The sequence below is a fragment of the Podarcis pityusensis genome (assembly GCF_964106645.2).
Source record: "Podarcis pityusensis genome assembly, chromosome: 4".
Classification (NCBI taxonomy): Eukaryota; Metazoa; Chordata; class Lepidosauria; order Squamata; family Lacertidae; genus Podarcis; species Podarcis pityusensis.
The window spans coordinates 4613942-4632763 of record NC_138027.1 but is presented as its reverse complement, the minus strand read 5'-3'; the positions used below and the strand labels follow the sequence as shown (position 1 = coordinate 4632763).

Sequence of the window (18822 nt, the reverse complement as noted above, 5' to 3'; positions counted from 1 at the left end):
TGAAACAACTGCAAAAGCGTCCCCACCCGCTCTGAACCAGGCGCTCTCACTTCACCCAGAGTAGCTGGGATGCCTGGCGGTTTCAATGAGGTTTGCAACAGGAGAAATTTATAGTTGGAGGGGCCCCAAGAGCTCTTTAGCCTGGGGGCCTTTCAGGCTCAGAACTGGTAAACATATCTTTAAAAGCACAATTTTCTCAAAGGCAACTGAAAACCCGTCACATGCAAAACAGCTGTATCTATATATAAATTCCCCACTGAAACAAACCAACATTTATCTGTTACCACTAAATAGGTGCCTTAAATAAAAACTGTCTTATGTCGGTTTGGTTGCAAGGAGATGTCCTGGACTGGACTTTGGCAGAACTTCCAGAGCTGGGAGAGTCACAAACCACAGAGGGACATTATCTTCAGAAGACACATACAAAAATAATGCCTTTTCAGAAAGAGGGTTCAATGGCTCATGAAATCACACCCTCTGACTTGGGACCCCGGCCTCTAGCCCCGGCCTCTAAACCCTAGAAGGTTTATTCAGTAATGCATTAATTTGTTTTTTAAAAAGGTAAAGGTAAAGGACCCCTGGACGGTTCAGTCAAAGGCGACTATGGGATTGCAGCGCCCATCTCGCTTTCCAGGTCATGTGGCCAGCAGGACTAAACCGCTTCTGCTGTACAGAGGACTGTGACAAGTGCCAGAGCACATGGAAACACCGTTCACCTTCCCGCCGGAGCAGTACCTATTTATCTACTTGCACTGGTGTGCTTTCGAACTGCTAGGTTGGCAGGAGATGGGACCGAGCAACGGGAGCTCACCCTGTTGCGGGGATTCGAACACGGTGGTTTAGACCACTGTGCCACCCATGTCCTTGCATTAATTTATAGCTTTTTAAAAAAAAACCCTGCATATTCTGTTGCAACCTTGTCCAAAAGCAATGTCCCTGAAATAAGTTTTGGGGCACACTTACACTCTGGCGAACACCCCTTCCCTGGGACACAACAAACAAAATAACAGGCTTGGAACAGGGGATTTATTTTTAAAGAGTCCAAGTGTGATCATAGGTGCCAACCAACACAGATGTCCAGCTGCGGCTGCCCAAAGGGAGCCTCAAATTACCAGCTTCTCTTAATCACAACTCCAGATCTCCCTCCCTCTTAATCCCAGGAAATGAAATGTTCACAAGGAAACTGGGGTGAGGGGGAAGGGAGAGAAACCTTTCCTTCCCCTGTGAGATTCGGCCAGAACCCTGGAGGAAATTCCCCTGCCCAAGATCCAGCCAGAGTTGGATCTCAGGAACAAGAAATCTCCTCCTGTTTTAATCCCATTCAAAAATGTTTCTCGCCTTGGCAGAAAGCATGGAAAGTGTGGGCAGAGGGCTGGCCGAAGGACGTGAGCCACAAATTGATTCATCTGCGATGGATCTTGCAAAGTAGGAGCAAAGAGAACATGAATATGTACATGATTCCCTTTCCCTTGTGGCTAAGCACCCTCGCCAAAATAATAGTAACATAAATTATTATTGCTGTTCATGGAGTCTCATTTAAATAAATCTTCCTCATGAAGAATGGGTCTATTGGTGGTCTTCAACCACAACATGTATACAGAACCTCCATTTACAGGAGCCGAGTACCTTGGGAAAACAGTCTGCTTTGCTTTTGGACTCTCTGGAGAAATTTGCTTGGACAACATTAGAAACAAGGGGTTGTAGTCAGCTACTCAGAGTAGGCCCACTGTCATTAATGCACCTAAGTTAACCATGTCCTTTAATTTTGACAGGGATACTCGGAGTAGGCCTAAGAACCAGGAAGGGGGTCTCAATTTAGTGGCGGGGGAGGGGGGTGCACGCCTTTCCTATGAAAGCTTAAGGCACGTGTATTAAAACACGAAAACATGCTGTGTGTGTGTTAAGAACAAAAAAACCCCACAAATCATCAGTCTGCTATAACCAGCAGCCTCTTGAGGGGAGGCCGAAATAGGAATAATCCAGCGGGAATGAAGGCTTTTGCTTCTGTGGGAAGAACAGGCCACAATTTGCTATTTAAAACAAAACCAGAAAGCCAAAGAACTGGGAGTCCTTCTAAGATTACTAATAGCCATAAGACAATAATGCACAACAGTTTTGCGCTCTGTGTTCAGAGGATAGAATGCACAGAGCAGGAAGGATGCCTCAAATGTGATCTAGTGCAAACTCCCGGGTGGGATGCTGTTGTGCTGTTGTGTTTGTTGCTATATCGGGGGATTTCGCGGTGTGACAGCAAGCCTGTGGGTCCCTCTGTCTCTGGATGAGCTAAGGACAGAGGGAACTGGGGAGGCCCAAACCCCACTGCGGCTGGGGACCAGCTTTCCCCAGAAGAATTCGGTTCAGCCCAAACCTCTGACGGGAGACACGTCACATCGCAGTCCTCTGCTTCCTTGGCTCCATGTAGACAAGTTTCAAAGCTTTTCTCTACCATAAGCAATGAGTCCATATAAGCAAACAATGTTTACTAAAGGCGCAATTTAAATAAATAACTGGCCATTAAAAATCTGGCCAGTCAGAAAGGAGCAGGAAATCTACATCTTTTGGAGGAACACCAGGACCAAGCGGAATTTGCAGCTCTGAATATTCAGAGGCACATCAAACAATCCACATTAGATTAAAAATAAAGCTGATTTCATTTTCACAACGTTTCCCTAACTTTGCATCTCCACATTTATATTTGAGCTTTCACGCAGGGTAAAGTCCACTTCTGGAATGACAGTATATGTTCAGAACTCATTTCCACGTTTTTTGCAAACGGATTTTTTTCCTGGAAGCAAATAGCACATATACGAGCACCAATCTTGCACTCTATTTCACTGTGGCTCCAGTTACCTGGTGTGAAAGCGCCTTAACAGTAGGGGGAATGTCATGAAATGGAATAAATGGCCACAGAGACGCAGCCTAGGTTAAAACACCTGCTGCACAGCTGCCTATGTAACTTCGATATGATAATTACTGATTTCTTTTCACGCGTGCAGATGTGCAGCCGACACTCAACACAACATGCCTCCTGGTATCCATTGCCCAACCCAAGTCCCACCCTTGGACTTTGGGGGTAATTCAGTTGGGGAGGTTGTACTCCTACCAATATCAGGTCCCCCCAAAGCTACTAAAGGGCCTTCTTGGTAGTGGCGCCCGCCCTGTGGAACGCCCTCCCATCAGATGTCAAGAAGATAAACAACTACCTGACATTTAGAAGACATCTGAAGGCAGCCCTGTTCAGGGAAGTTTTAATGTGTGACATTTTAATGTATTTTTAATCTTTGTTGGAAGCTGCCCAGAGTGGCTGGGGAAACCCAGCCAGATGGGTGGGGTACAAATAATAATAATAATAATAATAATAATAATAATACCACCATTTCATTCGTCAGCTGCCCTGCTTTGGCACTCGGAAACCCTAGTTCAATCCAGAAGGAACGAGATACACATGTACTGTGTATACAAACATTTTATTAACAACCTGCTCTCCATTTTTCTTAGGCTCTGGATAGCTTGCATTGAAACCCCACAAGGCTCTACCTATTGCTTTAACGCCAGGAAGGCTCCACCATCTGAATTCCCCATCTGCACCTTGCAGCTATAGGTTTCAGTGGACCAGAGAATCACAAAGTTGGAAGGGACCCTGAGGGTTCTCTAGTCCCCTAGATTGAGGGTGAATCCTGACAAGACAGAAGTACTGTTTTTGGGAGACAGGGGGTGGGCGGGTGTGGAGGACTCCCTGGTCCTGAATGGGGTAACTGTATCCCCGAAGGACCAGGTGCGCAGCCTGGGAGTCATTCTGGACTCACAGCTGTCCACGGTGGCGCAGGTCAATTCTGTGTCCAGGGCGGCTGTTTATCACCTCCATCTGGTACGCAGGATGAGACCCTACCTGCCTGTAGACTGTCTCACCAGAGTGGTGCATGCTCTAGTTATCTCCTGCTTGGACTACTACAATGTGCTCTATGTGGGGCTCCCTTTGAAGGTGACCCGGAAACTACAATTAATCCAGAATGCGGCAGCTAGACCGGTGATGGGGGGCGGTCACGGAGACCACATAACACCGGTCTTGAAAGACTTACACTGGCTCCCAGTATGTTTCCAAGCACAATTCAAAGTGTTGGTGCTGACCTTGAAAGCCCTAAACGGCCTCGGTCCTTTATCCCTGAAGGAGCGTCTCCACCCCCATTGTTCAGCCTGGACACTGAGGTCCAGCGCCGAGGGCCTTCTGGTGGTTCCCTCGCTGCAAGAAGCCAAGTTACAGGGAAACAGGCAGAGGGCCTTCTCGGTAGTGGCACCTGCCCTGTGGAACGCCCTCCCACCAGGTGTCAAAGAGAAAAATAACTACCAAACTTTTAGTCTGTAACCTGAAGTGTATGTAACCTGAAGCGTATGTAACCTGAGGTACCACTGTATATAAAAACATCAATACTCAGCTTGAGAAAGCGCTCTGTGTAACTTTGCATCCTGCATATTAAAGGCTCTTTTGTCTCACTTAATCCACGTTTCTCCTATCATGAGACTAAAGGGCTCCAGTGAAGTTCTGCCTGGGACTCGAACACAGCACTTTGCTTTTGAGTCCGGGACCAGGCTCCCCACCCCCCACCCCGTCTTTTGCTAAGGAGAAATAACAAATGCTGCGAGTGAAGAAGGCAAAATAATAGAGACCTGTCGGTGCGCGCTCTGCTTTGAAAACTTAACGAGGGCAGCGGGAGCCATGGAAAGGGAGGTTCTGTAGGTGTCGTGACCCAATTACCCCAATTACTGCCAAGGGTGGTGATTAAACCTCGCTTCCCAGAAGCAACAGAAACCACATTCCAAGGGGAGGAAGGAGGACTCCTACGGAAGAGAGCAGAACAAGACGCAGAGCTTGGCGGATAACTCTGTATCCGAGGAATGCGCCCTTTTCATTTATGACAGACGCGCCCCCCACCCCACCCCCCACGTCCATATTATTGCACACACACGACGGGTGGAGCAAAACCAACTAGGGAAGAGTCTCCTCTTAAACACACAAGATCACATGCTCGTGCACAGATATTACCCCAGTAACATCCCTCTTCATTTCAGGGCTTGGTGCAACAGAAATGGGGCAGAAGTCCTGATCCCTGTGGATGGATGGATGGATGGATGGATGGATGGATGGATGGATAGACAGACAGACAGACAGACAGACAGACAGACAGACAGACAAGATAGATAGATACAGTGGTGCCCCGCAAGACGAATGCCTCGCAAGACGAAAAACTCACTAGACGAAAGGGTTTTGTGTTTTTTGAGCTGCTTCGCAAGACGAATTTCCCTATGGGCTTGCTTCGCAAGACGAAAAACGAAAACGTCTTGCAAGTTTGTTTCCTTTTTCTTAACACCGTTAATACAGTTGCGACTTGACTTCGAGGAGCAACTCATAGAATGCGGTGTGGTAGCCTTTTTTGAGGTTTTTGAAGACTTTGGTGATTTTTGAAGCTTTTCCAAAACTTCTTTTGCAGCCATTTGGTAAGTTAAACTTTTAAAACTTTTTTTGGGGGGGGTTGGATTTTGGGTTGGGGTGTTTGGAATTCAAGGAATTGGTTTGGGGAGGGGTTTGCAAGAATCTGGAAGCTTGTGTGTTTTTTTTCTGCATTTTTATGATTTTCTGTGACCATTGGGCCACTCTGCTGTTTTTTAAAAAAAATTCTGGATTTGAATTTCTGTGTGGTGGGTGGCTGGGGGAACAGTTGAGGAGGGGGTTCTTCAGCAAGAAGCAAAGAGTGGAAGAGGAACCTTCTTCGAGTTGTCCCCCAGAGTCTTAGAAAATGTACTGTACCTGTACACTTTGTTGATTTTTAAATGTTTTTCTGTCATGTTTAGAAACTTAATTTATTGTTCCTTCAGTTTTTGAAATGCTCTTTACAGTATGTGTGACTTTAAAGAGCACTTAACAAACTCTTGTTGTACCAAATTTGGCTTTGTTTGGACTTTTTTTGACCATAGGAACGCATTAATTGAATTTCAATGCATTCCTATGGGATTTCGTGCTTCGCAATACGAAAAATTCGCTAGACGAAAAAAATCGCGGAACGAATTAATTTCGTCTTGCGAGGCGCCACTGTAGATAGATAGATAGATAGATAGATAGATAGATAGATTTTACCACTCGGATGTGAACATGACAGGGAATTTATAGGATGCTGCAGGCGAGGTTATTACCAATAAAGGTCATCTTCTGGCACAGAACTGGCATAAAACAGCCAAGACCCCAAAGCCTTGGGCATCCGATGGTCTTAGGCATGGGTAGGCAATCTAAGGCCTGGGGGCCGGATCCAGCCCAATTGCCTTCTAAATCTGGCCCGCGGACAGTCCAGGAATCAGCGTGTTTTTACATGAGTAGAATGCCTCTCTGGGTTTTTTGTGGGGCCTGCCTGGTGTTTTTACCTGAGTAGAATGTGTGCTTTTATTTAAAATCCATCTCTGGGTTAGTTGTGGGACATAGGAATTCATTTTTATTTTTATTTTCAAAATATAGTCCAGCCCCCCACAAGGTCTGAGGGACAACGGACCAGCCCCACTGAAAAAAGTTTTCTGACCCCTGGTCTTAGGCGATGTTTTCTCTCTTTCAGCCCATGCACCAATCGGCAATGTGGATCTGGCCCTTTAAGCCTGCCTTGCAAGGTGGTTGGGAAGACGCAGCAAGACAAATTTCTACTACTTAGCCCGTTTGCACAGGAGTAGGAACGTCCAATGGTTCCTTGACACCACAGCACAGATACCACAGCCTCAAGGTCAGGGCTGCCCAAGCAATGAGCAGTGTGGGAGGGGAGCGTTTTGGAGGTTTTGCGATGCGGCTGTTTTCAGACGCAGTAGCCCAAACAAGATGCAATTGTTTCAGTGTGCACAATCCATTCCAATTGTATAACGGCAGGGACGGTGAGAAGCAGGCACTTGAGCTTTTCTCGTGCCGCCCACCAGAAGCCAATCCAGGTCTCCAGTGGAAGGGAGTTCCACAGGAACGGGCTCCTAAATACAATCTCACCAACGGATACGGCCTGGCATAAACAGTAATTAATTTCTGCCTGGAAGCTCCTCCTTCTGGAACAGAAGACTTGCCTCCAAATTTCAGCTGTGGGAAGGTGACCTTCTTCATGGGCAAAGGAAATGCACTCTGCACATGTCCAAAGGACCTCTCCCTTATTACTGCTTCCCAGGACCCTTGTTGTTACAGATAGGTTCTAGGGATAAGCCCTCACTGGACAGGGGTGTCGTGCCTAATTCTTAATTAAGAATTAGGCACCTTAATTCTTCACTTATCCTATATTGTTGTTATCACTTAATGTCTCCAAAGAGCTCGAGGCTTTGCAGCCTTGCTCTCTTTTCCGTGGGCTTTCTGTACATTATGCTCACAACAAGACTATGAGGTAGGCGCTGCTGGATAATGGTTTTTATCCCAAAGGACACTGCAGAGCCGCTCTGAAGCCGGAGGCGGAAAAGCCAAATAATATTCACACCCGTTCGCCAGCCTCTGAAAGCTACCACGTACTGCATGCTGTGGGGCTGGGTTTCCTGCCCTGACAAGGGGTTGGGCTGGATGACCTTTAGGTGCCCTTCCCCACCTCCAGGGCTCTTTCCATCCATATAATTTATAATTTCCTAAGTTCTTAACGTGGTTTCCCAGACAAGATGGGTGACGCGCCGCTGATTGGTCACAGTGGGGCTCCTGGCACAAAGGGGCTTTAGCAGAGATTAGCAGAGAAGAGATACCTGGGGTTTCTCTTTCCCAGCCCCACTGGGAGACGCTGCCAGGGACCTTCTGGATGCAAAGCACCTGCTCTGCTCTGAGCCACGGCACATCACAAGAACTCCACCAAGCAACTGTGCTCGCATTCATTCCCCCCCTTCTCCCTCCCAATCCCTTTTCCTTTTGTGCTGCGCCTCTTACACTGCAAGTCCGAGGGCGAAGACTGTCTCTCCACTGACAAGCGCAGAACCAGCGCCAGGATCCCTGTTCCTCCAGGGAGCCTGTCAAATATTTCGTAGAGCCAGTGTTTGGAACATGACCTGTCTAAGTGAAGATGCCTAGGAGTGAGGATGGCACCTGATGTCTCCACCATCTGGAGGCACATGGCTGGGGATCCTTGGATCGGGACTGTTTTCACACACTAATACCACATCCTGTAGAATCCTATCCGTTATATTTTATCTGCACAATCAGAATGGATTTCAGGAACCAAAATGCTTTTCCTGCGCAGCCTGAGCAGGAGCAGGGAGCAACGTTAAAGTTATTTGCTGTAGCTTGTCTTCACTTACCAATATAAAGGTAAAGGTGAAGGACCTGTGACAGCTCCCTCCTGGGGGTGGGGGGGATGCCTCTCTCAGAGAGCAAGATCCGCAGACAGGTTTTCCCTCTCTTTTGTCAAGTCCTCCCTTTGGACAGCATGGAGTTGACTTCTCCCGCTGAAGTAGATCGCAGCTCTTCATACAATGCCCTGGGCACCATAGCGTCGCAGGACCCCTGGACGGTTAAGTCCAGTCAAAGGCACTATGGGGTTGCGGTGCTCATCTCATTTTCAGGCCAAGGGAGCCAGCGTTTATCCACAGACAGCTTTCTGGGTCATGTGGCCAGCAGGACTAAACCGCTAATGGAGCAGCGGGACACCATGATGGAAGCCAGAGCACACAGAAACACCGTGTACCTTCCCACTGCAGTGATACCTATTTATCTACTTGCACTGGTGTGCTTTCAAACTGCTAGGTTGGCAGGAGCCGGGACAAAGCAACGGGAGCTCACCCCGCCGTGGGGATTCGAACGGCCAACCTTCTGATCAGCAAGCCCAAGAGGCTCAGTGGTTTAGACCACTGCGCCACCTGCGTCCCTATACTTACCAATATATATGTGGACTGTCCCTGGATCAAGTGACTTTTCTTTTTTAAGTTCTCAAAACTCTTAACCTAGCTCAAGGTTGCCATCCGAACCTGCCAGATGTTTAATTGAGAATCAATCATGTTAGTCCATCATTTGAAAAATAAAGACTTTAGAGCCGTCTTGCCCCAAAATGGCAACTAGATATTCTGTTTGGGTGACTGTAGCATTAGTTTAGGGACGCGGGTGGTGCTGTGGTCTAAACCACAGAGCCTAGGGCTTGCCAATCAGAAGGTCGGTGGTTTGAATCCCCATGACAGAGTTGCTCGGTCCCTGCTCCTGCCAACCTAGCAGTTCAAAAGCACGTCAAAGTGCAGGTAGATAAATACCGTATTTTCCGCCCCATAGGATGCACTTTTTCCCTTCCAAAAATGAAGGGGAAATGTGTGTGCGTCCTATGGGGCGAATGCAGGCTTTCGCTGAAGCCTGGAGAGCGAGAGGCATCAGTGCGCACCGACCCCTCTCGCTCTCCAGGCTTCAGGAAGCTATCCGCAAGCCTTGCAAGCCCAGCGGGAGTTCCCGCGGGCTCACAAGGCTTGCGGGCAGCAGCCTGCAGCCCCGGCGAGTGTCCGCAAGCCTTGCGCGCCCGGCAGGAGGTCCCGCCGAGCGCGCGAGGCTTGGGGCGGCAGCCTGTCGCCCGAAGCACGGGGAGCCCTCCGGAGGGTGCCCCGTGCTTCGGGCAGGTGTGCGCAAGGCTTGGGGCGGCAGCCGCGGCGGGGGGGGGGGGGGGAATAATTTTTTTTTATTCATTCCCCCCCCCCAAAAAAACGAGGTGCGTCCTATGGGCCGGTGCGCCCTATAGGACGACAAATACTGTAGGTACTGCTCCGGCGGGAAGGTAAACAGCGTTTCCGTGCGCTGCTCTGGTTCGCCAGAAGCGGCTTAGTCATGCTTGCTACATGACCCAGAAAAACTGTCTGCGGACAAACGCCACCTCCCTCGGCCAGTAAAGAGATGAGCGCCGCAATCCCAGAGTCCTCTGCGACGACTTAACTGTCAGGGGTCCCTTTACCTTTTTAACCTTGGTTTAATGAGCCATTGGGTGCCTAGCTGACACATCTGAGTTTCTAACACTGCATCCAGGAATTCACAAAAGCGCAGCTGTAGGCCTTGATCTCAGGGCAAGGCAGCAGCTGGTGCTGTCATGTCTGCTAGCAGCAGGAGAAGCAGGTGCAGGGACAGGTGACCTCTCCAACAGTGACAGGTGCTCTCCTGGGAGTGGGGGGGGGGTTGCAGCTGGACAGCTTCAGACAGTTCTGCAGAGACCTCCTTACTGATCAGGATCAGCCCCCTTCAAAGGGTTTTGCTTTTTAATATTCACAGGCAAAACAGGAGGTACTATGGTGTCCATGAACACCCACCCAAAAATGATGCACAAACTGCTTTACGAGCTTCATCTAATTTATCTCGACAACAAGGCTGTGGTTTAACTTGGGGTCGCCCAAAAGACGCTCTCTGCAAACCCCTAGCACTCGGTCCACGGCCCCACTCTGAATCCACACCGTGTCTTTACAGTACAGTGGTACCTCTGGTGAAGTAGTTAATTCGTTCTGGAGGTCCATTCTTAACCTGAAACTGTTCTTACCCTGAAGCACCACTTTAGCTAATGGGGCCTCCCGCTGCCACCGCTGCACGATTTCTGTTCTCATCCTGAAGCAAAGTCCTTAACCCGAGGTACTATTTCTGGGTTAGCGGAGTCTGTAACCTGAAGCGTCTGTAACCTGAAGCGTCTGTAACCCGAGGTACCACTGTACCAGTTAACTGCTCTGACCTTGCCTCCCTTAGGGATCTCCCAGGGAAAAATGCCAGGGCAGTTATAGATTAAGCTTGCCATACAGATGCGGCTGCTGCTAGAGGCAGAAGGAGGTGCGGGGGTGAGTTCCAGCTGTTACCCTCCAGGCAACCCACACAAGCACCTCCACCCCACCCCACCCCACGCCCCAGGAAGATTAACAGGCTCTGGCACAGCCAAGGAAAGGAGGTCACTACTGATTGTTCTCCGACAGCTGCCTTCGCTAACCTGCTGGTTCCCTCCAGATGGTTTGTGGACTACAAATCCCATCACCCCCCCCCACCCCAGCCTCCAGTGGCTGCTTTGGCACCCTCAGGATCACACAGGCGACACACAGGCACTCACCTCCTGACATGCCTTGACCACTCATTTGCTTAAGGCACAATCAGGAGTTGGGAGAATCCAAGTGAATGGTCAGTCCCCGAAAGCCCAAAGTCCCTCTCTGGCCCTTGCATTAACCAGCTTCCAGGCTTTATAATATTTACATGAACGAGCAAGCACTTTTAAATCACTATACCTCTTTTACTCAGCAGTAAATCCTCCTTGGCTGGACGGTTGCCTGGCTGCCTGTCCTGCCCTCCTGAACTTTCCTCCTCGCAACTTCACTTCCAGTGTTGTTTTAACAGCATCACTTCCTGGCTGTTCACAAAAATGCCTATATTGTACTGGTGTGGAGAACCCTGCCTCTTTTTGAAGACTGCACCTCACTTTGCACTTAATTCTGCCTCCCATCCACCACTCAACAGAACCAAATCAAAGGCTCGAGGTTTTTTTTAAGGAGCAATATCCCACATTAACAGGGCTCAAAGCAGGCAGTTTGATCAAAATAACTGGGTCTGTTTATTTCTGTGAGTCTGCTCTGAGCATGAGAACATTGGATATTGCCACAGGACACAGGAACTCCCTAAAAGCACCAGCCAAAAAGAAAAGTGTAGCCCCAGTCCTTCAAAGCATCACAGGCCTCTTCCCAAACCCTGAATTGTTCAGTCCAGTTGAAACCTTGTTTGCTTACAAAAGGTTTGCTTATTATTATATTATTATATTACAAAACTGTGCACAAATTTCTTCTGTGGGTAAAATATATACATTCTCTCTTTTTTCAGTCTCAGAATTTAAGTCCCAAGCACATTTTGAGTCCAGCTTTTCACTTATCTTCAACGTTTGGCAGTAGTTAACTGACAATATCTTCAAAAACTGGCATGCAATGGCGTTGTGATATTTGACTGCGTCCAACAGATGACATGCAACGGCTTCAGTACCTTGGCTGCCAGCAGTTAGGAGATCTGACAAGCAAGAGATGCTAACTAGTCTAACAGCACGCTCCCAGACAAGTCTTCCTCATGAGTAAGCCCCGCTGAACTCACTCCTAGGAAAGTACGCACAGGAGTCGGGGAAACCCGACTCAGACCCGGCAGGAAAGCCTCACAAGACGCAGAGAGAGGATCGGCACCGCCAAACCCTCAAGCCCAAAACTCCATCTCAAACTTCAGAAGTGAAATCCCAGGTTTGGAATTTGGTGAGAGCGCTTCTTCTTCCAAACCCTGAAAAAGTCGCGCGTTTGGAGAATCTGATACTTTTTAGCTCTGGACTGAAAAGTGCTTCTGGGGGATCCCGGCACAGAACCGCACAAGCCGCCAGAATGGGCGAGACCCGTCCGGCCCCCGGCACGACTCGAGGGCCGCCCGCAGCACGGAAGCAACGGCTGGAGGGGGGGATGTCTCCAACTCCTCGGTTTGCCCCCAATAAAATATTTGAGGGGTCCAAGTTGATGGGCACCGCCATTCAAAGGGCGGGCGTGCGCCATGCCTGGTGATCGATTCCTCGGGGCGAGGCTTCCCTGCGCCCCCTCCCCCCCCAAAAAACCAAATATTTTGCTCAAGTTGGCGCCTCTGCTCCGAGCTACCCGGGGGTTTTGGGAACCTGGGCCCCTTCCTCCCGCGCCCCCTTCCCTTCGCCCCGCCACTCACAGCACGCACAGGGCGTAGGCTCCGGCCACGCTCTCGCTGTCGCGCACCAAGAAGCTGCCGTCGCGCCCCGCGCGGGCCAGGAGCTCTTCGGCCGCCGCGCGGCTCAGGTCCTTGTGGTACCACGACGGCGGGGCCGCGGGAGCAGGAGGAGGCGGCGGCGGCTGCAGCGCGGCGGCCCCTGCGCCCGCCATGCCCGGAGCGGAGCGGCGGAAGCGAGGCGGGCGCTTAGCAGAGCCCGGCGAGGAGGAGGCGGCGCCCCCGACGGGCGGGCCGCGAGGGGCGCATGGCGGCTGCGGGAGACTCTTGGCCCGGGGCGCCCACGGGGGATCGTGGACGGGCGGCGGCGGAGAGGCAGCAAGCCGTGCTAGCTGGCTCTCTCTCTCGCTCGCTCGCTTCCTTCCTTCCTCCTTCTTCCCGAGCCTGTGGCGCGTCTCGTCCGGCGAGGCGCAGTGGCGAGGGGAGCCGCTTGGCGCGCTGCTCGGCGGCCCCTTCGAGGCGGGGAAAAGGCGCCTCCGCCTCCTTCTCCGCCTCCTCCTCCTCCTCCTCCGGGCAGCGGAGAAGAAAGAAGGGCTCCGACCAAGCAGGGACCGGGGCCCCGTCGAACCCCGCCGCGGCAAAGGGCGCACCGAGACGGGAAGGGCGCGCGCTCCGCAGGCGCCCTTTGGCTCCCAGCTGGTTCCCACTTCCCACTCTTGGGAAGGAGGCGGCAGCCCCGACGAGCCCTGGGCCCCGCCGGCTCCCGTCGCCCTCCTTCTCCCCCGGGGGGACGGCGAGCGCTTCCTGCTCGGCGACGGAGTCTCCCGAGCGGGCGAGGGACGCGGGAGGAGCCTCGGGTCCGGGAGAGACTTCGCAGGCAGCCCCGGCCCGACGGGGCTCCGGGGGGGACTCCGAGGAAAGCCCTTCCGACGCAGCGCGCAGTCGAACGGGGGAAACTCCCTCCCGGGGGAGAGGGGGGGCGGGTGGAGTGGAATGGTGCGGGGGGGGGAGGGCAGCCCCGTCCCGCAGAATCGATCCCATGGCGCAGGGCACGCACGCTCTTGAATGGCAATGCCCAGCAGAATATTTGATCGGGAGGGCCAAAGGGCTCCCTATTGCGCAGGAGGCAGCAAATGTATTTTGAGGTTTTCTATTCTGATTTTATTCTGTGAACCATCCTGAGACCTGCAGGTATAAGTAGGTATATAAATTCTAAATCATAATATTCATAAGAAGTCACCAGCTTGGATGGCTTGAAAAGTAGGTTGGACATACATAAATAAATTCTTTCTTTTCCTTGGCAGGTCTTTTCCTACAATCCCTAACAAAAATGCTTCTGCTTTTTTTACAAATGGTAATTTAAACATTTTCTTCAACTCATTATATATCATTTCCAAAAAAAAAAAAAAAAAATTCTCTAGATTCCCACCACATATGATAAAAAATCCCTTCTTTTTCTTTACCCTTTTTATGTTGAAATTGTTAATAAATTTTTTTTCAAAAAAAGAAGAAAACAAACACTTAGAATTAAAGCATTCAGAGGCAGGGTAGACATTTACTGCAACCTCCAATGAGTCAGGTTCCATTGTGGAGGACATACCTTCATAGCCTAAATTCTGCTTAAGAACTTTTGCTTATATTGAACATTTGTATCCCAAATTGTATTCTAACTCACTGCACACTTCCTCAGACATTCTGCAATATGAACTATTGTAATACCACTCAAAATGCTGTTGTAGACATTATTCTAATGAACTTTGTATATATTGTTCTACTTTTATTATGTGTTTTCTAAAACTCAGTAAAAACAATTTACTATTAAATGTGTTTAATAGTGCAAGAAAAAAGAAAAGAAGAAGAGGAGGAGTTTGGATTTGATATCCCGCTTTATCACTACCCGAAGGAGTCTCAAAGCGGCTAACATTCTCCTTTCCCTTCCTCCCCCACAACAAACACCCTGTGAGGTGAGTGGGGCTGAGAGACTTCAGAGAAGTGTGACTAGCCCAAGGTCACCCAGCAGCTGCATGTGGAGGAGCGGGGAAGCGAACCCGGTTCCCCAGATTACGAGTCTACTGCTTTTAACCACTACACTACACTGGCTCCTAAGAAAATTAGGTTGGACAAATTCATAGAATCGTAGAGTTGGAAGGGACCCCAGGGTCATCTAGTCCAACCCGCTGCAATGCAGGAATCTCAGCTATAGCATCCATGACAGATGGCCACCCAACCTCTGCTTTAAAACCTCCAAGGAAGGAGAGTCCACCACCTCCCAAGGGAGTCCATTGCAATGTTGGATGGCTCTTCCTGTCAGAAAGTTTTCCTGATCTTGAGTCAGAATCTCCTTTCATGGAGGAGGAGAGGAGAGGGCTATGGATGGCTACTTCCTCAGGAGGGCTTTGCTGTGCCTTGGCAGTCAGAGGCAGCCATACTTCTGGATCCCAGCTGCTGGGAAATGCAGGAGGGGAGAGGGCTGTAGGGCTCAGGTCTGGTTGGCCCCTGTGAGAACAGGATGCTGGGCTAGATGGGCCATTGGCCTCATCCTGCTCTTGAAGAGAGCATCTTCTTATGCTCTTGAAGAGAAGTTCTAGTGTTAAGAGAAAGAAGGGAAACCTTTTCTCCATCTCTTGCACTATTTTATAAACCTAGTGTGGTGTAATGGTTAAAAGAGCGGTGGACTCGTAATCTGGTGAACCGGGTTTGCTTCCCCGCTCCTCTACATGCAGCTGCTGGGTGGACCTTGGGCCAGTCACACTTCTCTGAAGTCTCTCAGCCCCACTCACCTCACAGAGTGTTTGTTGTGGGGGGGGGGGGGAAGGAGAGTGTGAGCCGCTTTGAGACTCCTTAGGGTAGTGATAAAGCGGGATATCAAATCCAAACTCCTCCTCCTCCTCCTCTTCATCATCTTCTTCTTCTGTCGCCTCTTCCTTGCTATTTATCTAAACTAAAAGGTCGCAAACGCTGCCACCTTTCCCCATAGGGGAGTCGCTCTATCCCCTCAATCCTGTCGTTTGCCTTTTTCCAGTCATCGCCTCAAGCAGTTGTTAGCCCACACTTCCCCTAACATTTCCTCATCACTTTGCCTATCACAGAAAATCAGATTTGGGGATGGTGGGTGGGCAGGCAGAGGCAGGATTGTTGCACAAGAATGGAAAATCAGCATCAATTCCGCAGACTGAATTTGCCGGTATGCGATCACATTCCACCTCCAAATTGCAACAGTCTGGAAGTCCGTTATATTTCGCAGAAAGGTACAGAGGCTCAGATAGTTAGATTACAAAACAATTGTTGGCCTAAAATAATTCAGCTCTTACGGTTTTAAGAGAGGATGAGATACATTCACAGAGAATAAGGCTGTCAATGGCTGTGTTCTGCTGCCGCCCAGTCAGAGGCATTGATGCTTCAAAAAATCATTTGCTGAGAACTGGAAGTTTGTTTGGTGGGGAGTGTTGTTCTGCTCATGCCGTGCTTGTGACTTCCAATAATAATAATAATAATAAATATTATTTTACCCTGCCCATCTGACGGGGTTGCCCCACTCTGGGCAACTTCCAACAAATACAAGAGCATAATAGAACATCAAACACCAAAAATTTCCCTGTGCAGGGCTGCCTGCAGATGTCTTCTAAAAGTTGGATATTTGTTTATCTCATTGACATCTGATGGGAGGGCATTCCACAGGGTGGGTGCCACTACCGAGAAGGCCATGAAGGGTGTCTGGTTGGCCACTGCAGAAAAAACAGCCTTCAAAGGTAACCCCTCATAGAACACATGACCCCAAACCAACCTATAGGCCAAAAATGCATCAAGGACCCTTTCATAATTGTTTGCCATGCATTGACATGGGGCTGCTTTGGGACCCACTTTAGGTCAGGCTGCAAATGGGAATGTAGACAGAGGGACATTTCTGGCCCTCCAGATATTGCTGGACTATAACTCCCAACTACAGGCTGTGCTTGCCAGGACAGATGGGAGTCCTAACAACATCTGGAGGGCTGCATTTAGCTCAGCGGCCAGACTCCTGCTTTGCACATAGAATCTCCCAGGTTCAGTTCCTGGCAGCATCTGCAGGTACATTTCTGCGGTGTGCCGTCCTGGGATCTTCAGACAAAGGGCAGTATACAAATTTAATTAATAATAATAAGTGTGGTGCCCTGGTTGTTCTCAGACCATAGTTTACTGTGAGCATAAGAGTGCTGAACTGATCCCTGTATTGTATAAATATAAGTCTGTAGGGAGGTAAAAATAAACTATATAAGAAATATGTAACTTTGCGGTATACACTAATGGAAAGATAAAGTACAGTGAGATTAATTGGAAGTCATTTTTAATTTTCTTCTCTATAAGTTTTATAATTGTTTTCAGTATTAGGGGTATATATGATTATAGTTACCGTATATTAATCTTCTTGTATCTTATAATGTGGTGGTTTGATTCTTCTGTTATTTAGTGTATTTTTGGTTTCTGTGGAAGCCGCCCAGAGTGGCTGGGGAAACCCAGCCAGATGGGCAGGGTACAAATAATAAATTATTATGATTATTTGATTGGTTGATTGGTTGATTGTTTGTTTACTTGTTTGTCCATCTGTTTTTTTCATAAATGTATTTATTTTAAATTAATAAAGATATATTCCAAAAAAAAGAAGAAGAGTCTGCTGAATCAGGCCAATGGCCCATCTAGTCCAGCATCCTGTTCTCACAGGGGCTGACCATATGCACTGGTAGGGAAACCAGCAAGCAGGATCTGAGAGCAAAAGCAACTGGTTTTCAGAAGCATTGGTGCCTCCGACTGAAGCAGAGCACAGCCATCCTGGCTAGTAACCAACAATAGCATTCCCTCCATGAATCTGCCCAATCCTTTTTTTAAAGCCATCTACACCCTTGTGCAAATTAATTGAAACAAACAGTAGTTTATTGTACAAAACACACATAAAAGGTAAAGGTACCCCTGACCGTTAGGTCCAGTTGGTGGTTAACTTTTCCTTAGGACACCCCTATTTTCATCAGAGAAATGTTGGCAGGTGTAAAGGTAAAGGACCCCCGACAGTTAAGTCCAGTCGCAAATGACTCTGGGGTTGTGGCGCTCATCTCGCTTTACTGGCCGAGGGAGCCGGTGTTTGTCCGCAGGCAGTTTTTCCGGGTCATGTAGCCAGCAGGACTAAACTGCTTCTGGAGCAACGGGACACCGTGACAGAAGCCAGAGCACACAGAAACACTGTGTACCTTCCCGCCGGAGTGGTACCTATTTATCTACTTGCACTGGTGTGCTTTCAAACTGCTATGTTGGCAGGAGCTGGGACAGAGCAAAGGGAGCTCACCCCATTGCGGAGATTCAAATCGCTGACCTTTTCTGATCAGCAAGTCCAAGGTCACTGGTTTAGACCACAGCACCACCCGCATCCCTCAAAACTCACATAATGTACAAAACTCACATATACGTACATTTGTAACGGATATGACCTCCACTGTTTTTATTTTTTATATAATTTTTATTGGTTTTTCCTCTGCCCCACTCCTTAAGCAGCCAATCCAGAGCAGGGGGCCTCCCCTCCAGGTCACTGCCAGCACATGAAGGCACTGGTGCTGTGTGGGTGTGCGACTCCGCCAGCACGCATGCGGAACACCCCACTCCTCCAGCTCCAAAAGTATGCGCACAGCCCACAAGAATGTACACCCGCCCACAGTTAAATTAATACTCTCCTGTTTTGTTTTGCAGCCAGGCCTGGAGAGAGAGAGTGCGTGCTGATCTAGCACCCTCTGTTGGCCTTCCAGGGAGAATCTGAGATAAAAGCAAAAGATCCAGAACAGAAGGGCTGTAGCCAATCCTCTCTTTTTACAGGGGTAACTTGGAGAAGTGCTTGGAATGCAGAAGGGTAAACAAACAAAACCCTGTGTTGCAAAATGCGACTAGGCAATATCGAAAGCAACACCATGACCAGAAACAATTGCAGTATAGAAAACTGTATGGAATAATGTAGATCATCAAAACTATCAAACTGAAGGCCTCTGAAAGTCCTTGAATAAGTCAGGGTGCGAGACCTTACCTGGCAGAAATCAAGGTTGTATGAATGAATGAATTTATTAATACGGTCACAGACCAGCGTCAACACACACAATATCACAGATCATAAAAAAAAATTAAAAAAAATAAAAATCAGAAATACAGAGGACAATATGAGTATAACAAGGATTTAAATA

The 18822-nt window shown here is 49.0% G+C and overlaps 1 protein-coding gene across 1 annotated transcript in view; it reads right to left on the bottom strand.

Annotated features, from left to right (window-relative positions):
- The window catches only part of INPPL1 (inositol polyphosphate phosphatase like 1), an 84136-nt gene extending 71278 nt beyond the window's left edge, over window positions 1-12858 (bottom strand). The window contains exon 1 of the mRNA XM_081001802.1: window positions 12653-12858. Within this exon, the coding sequence (XP_080857928.1) occupies window positions 12653-12843 (191 nt within the window). The 5' untranslated portion in view covers window positions 12844-12858. The remainder of the gene's footprint in view (window positions 1-12652) is intronic.
- Between the last annotated feature and the right edge of the window lie 5964 nt (window positions 12859-18822).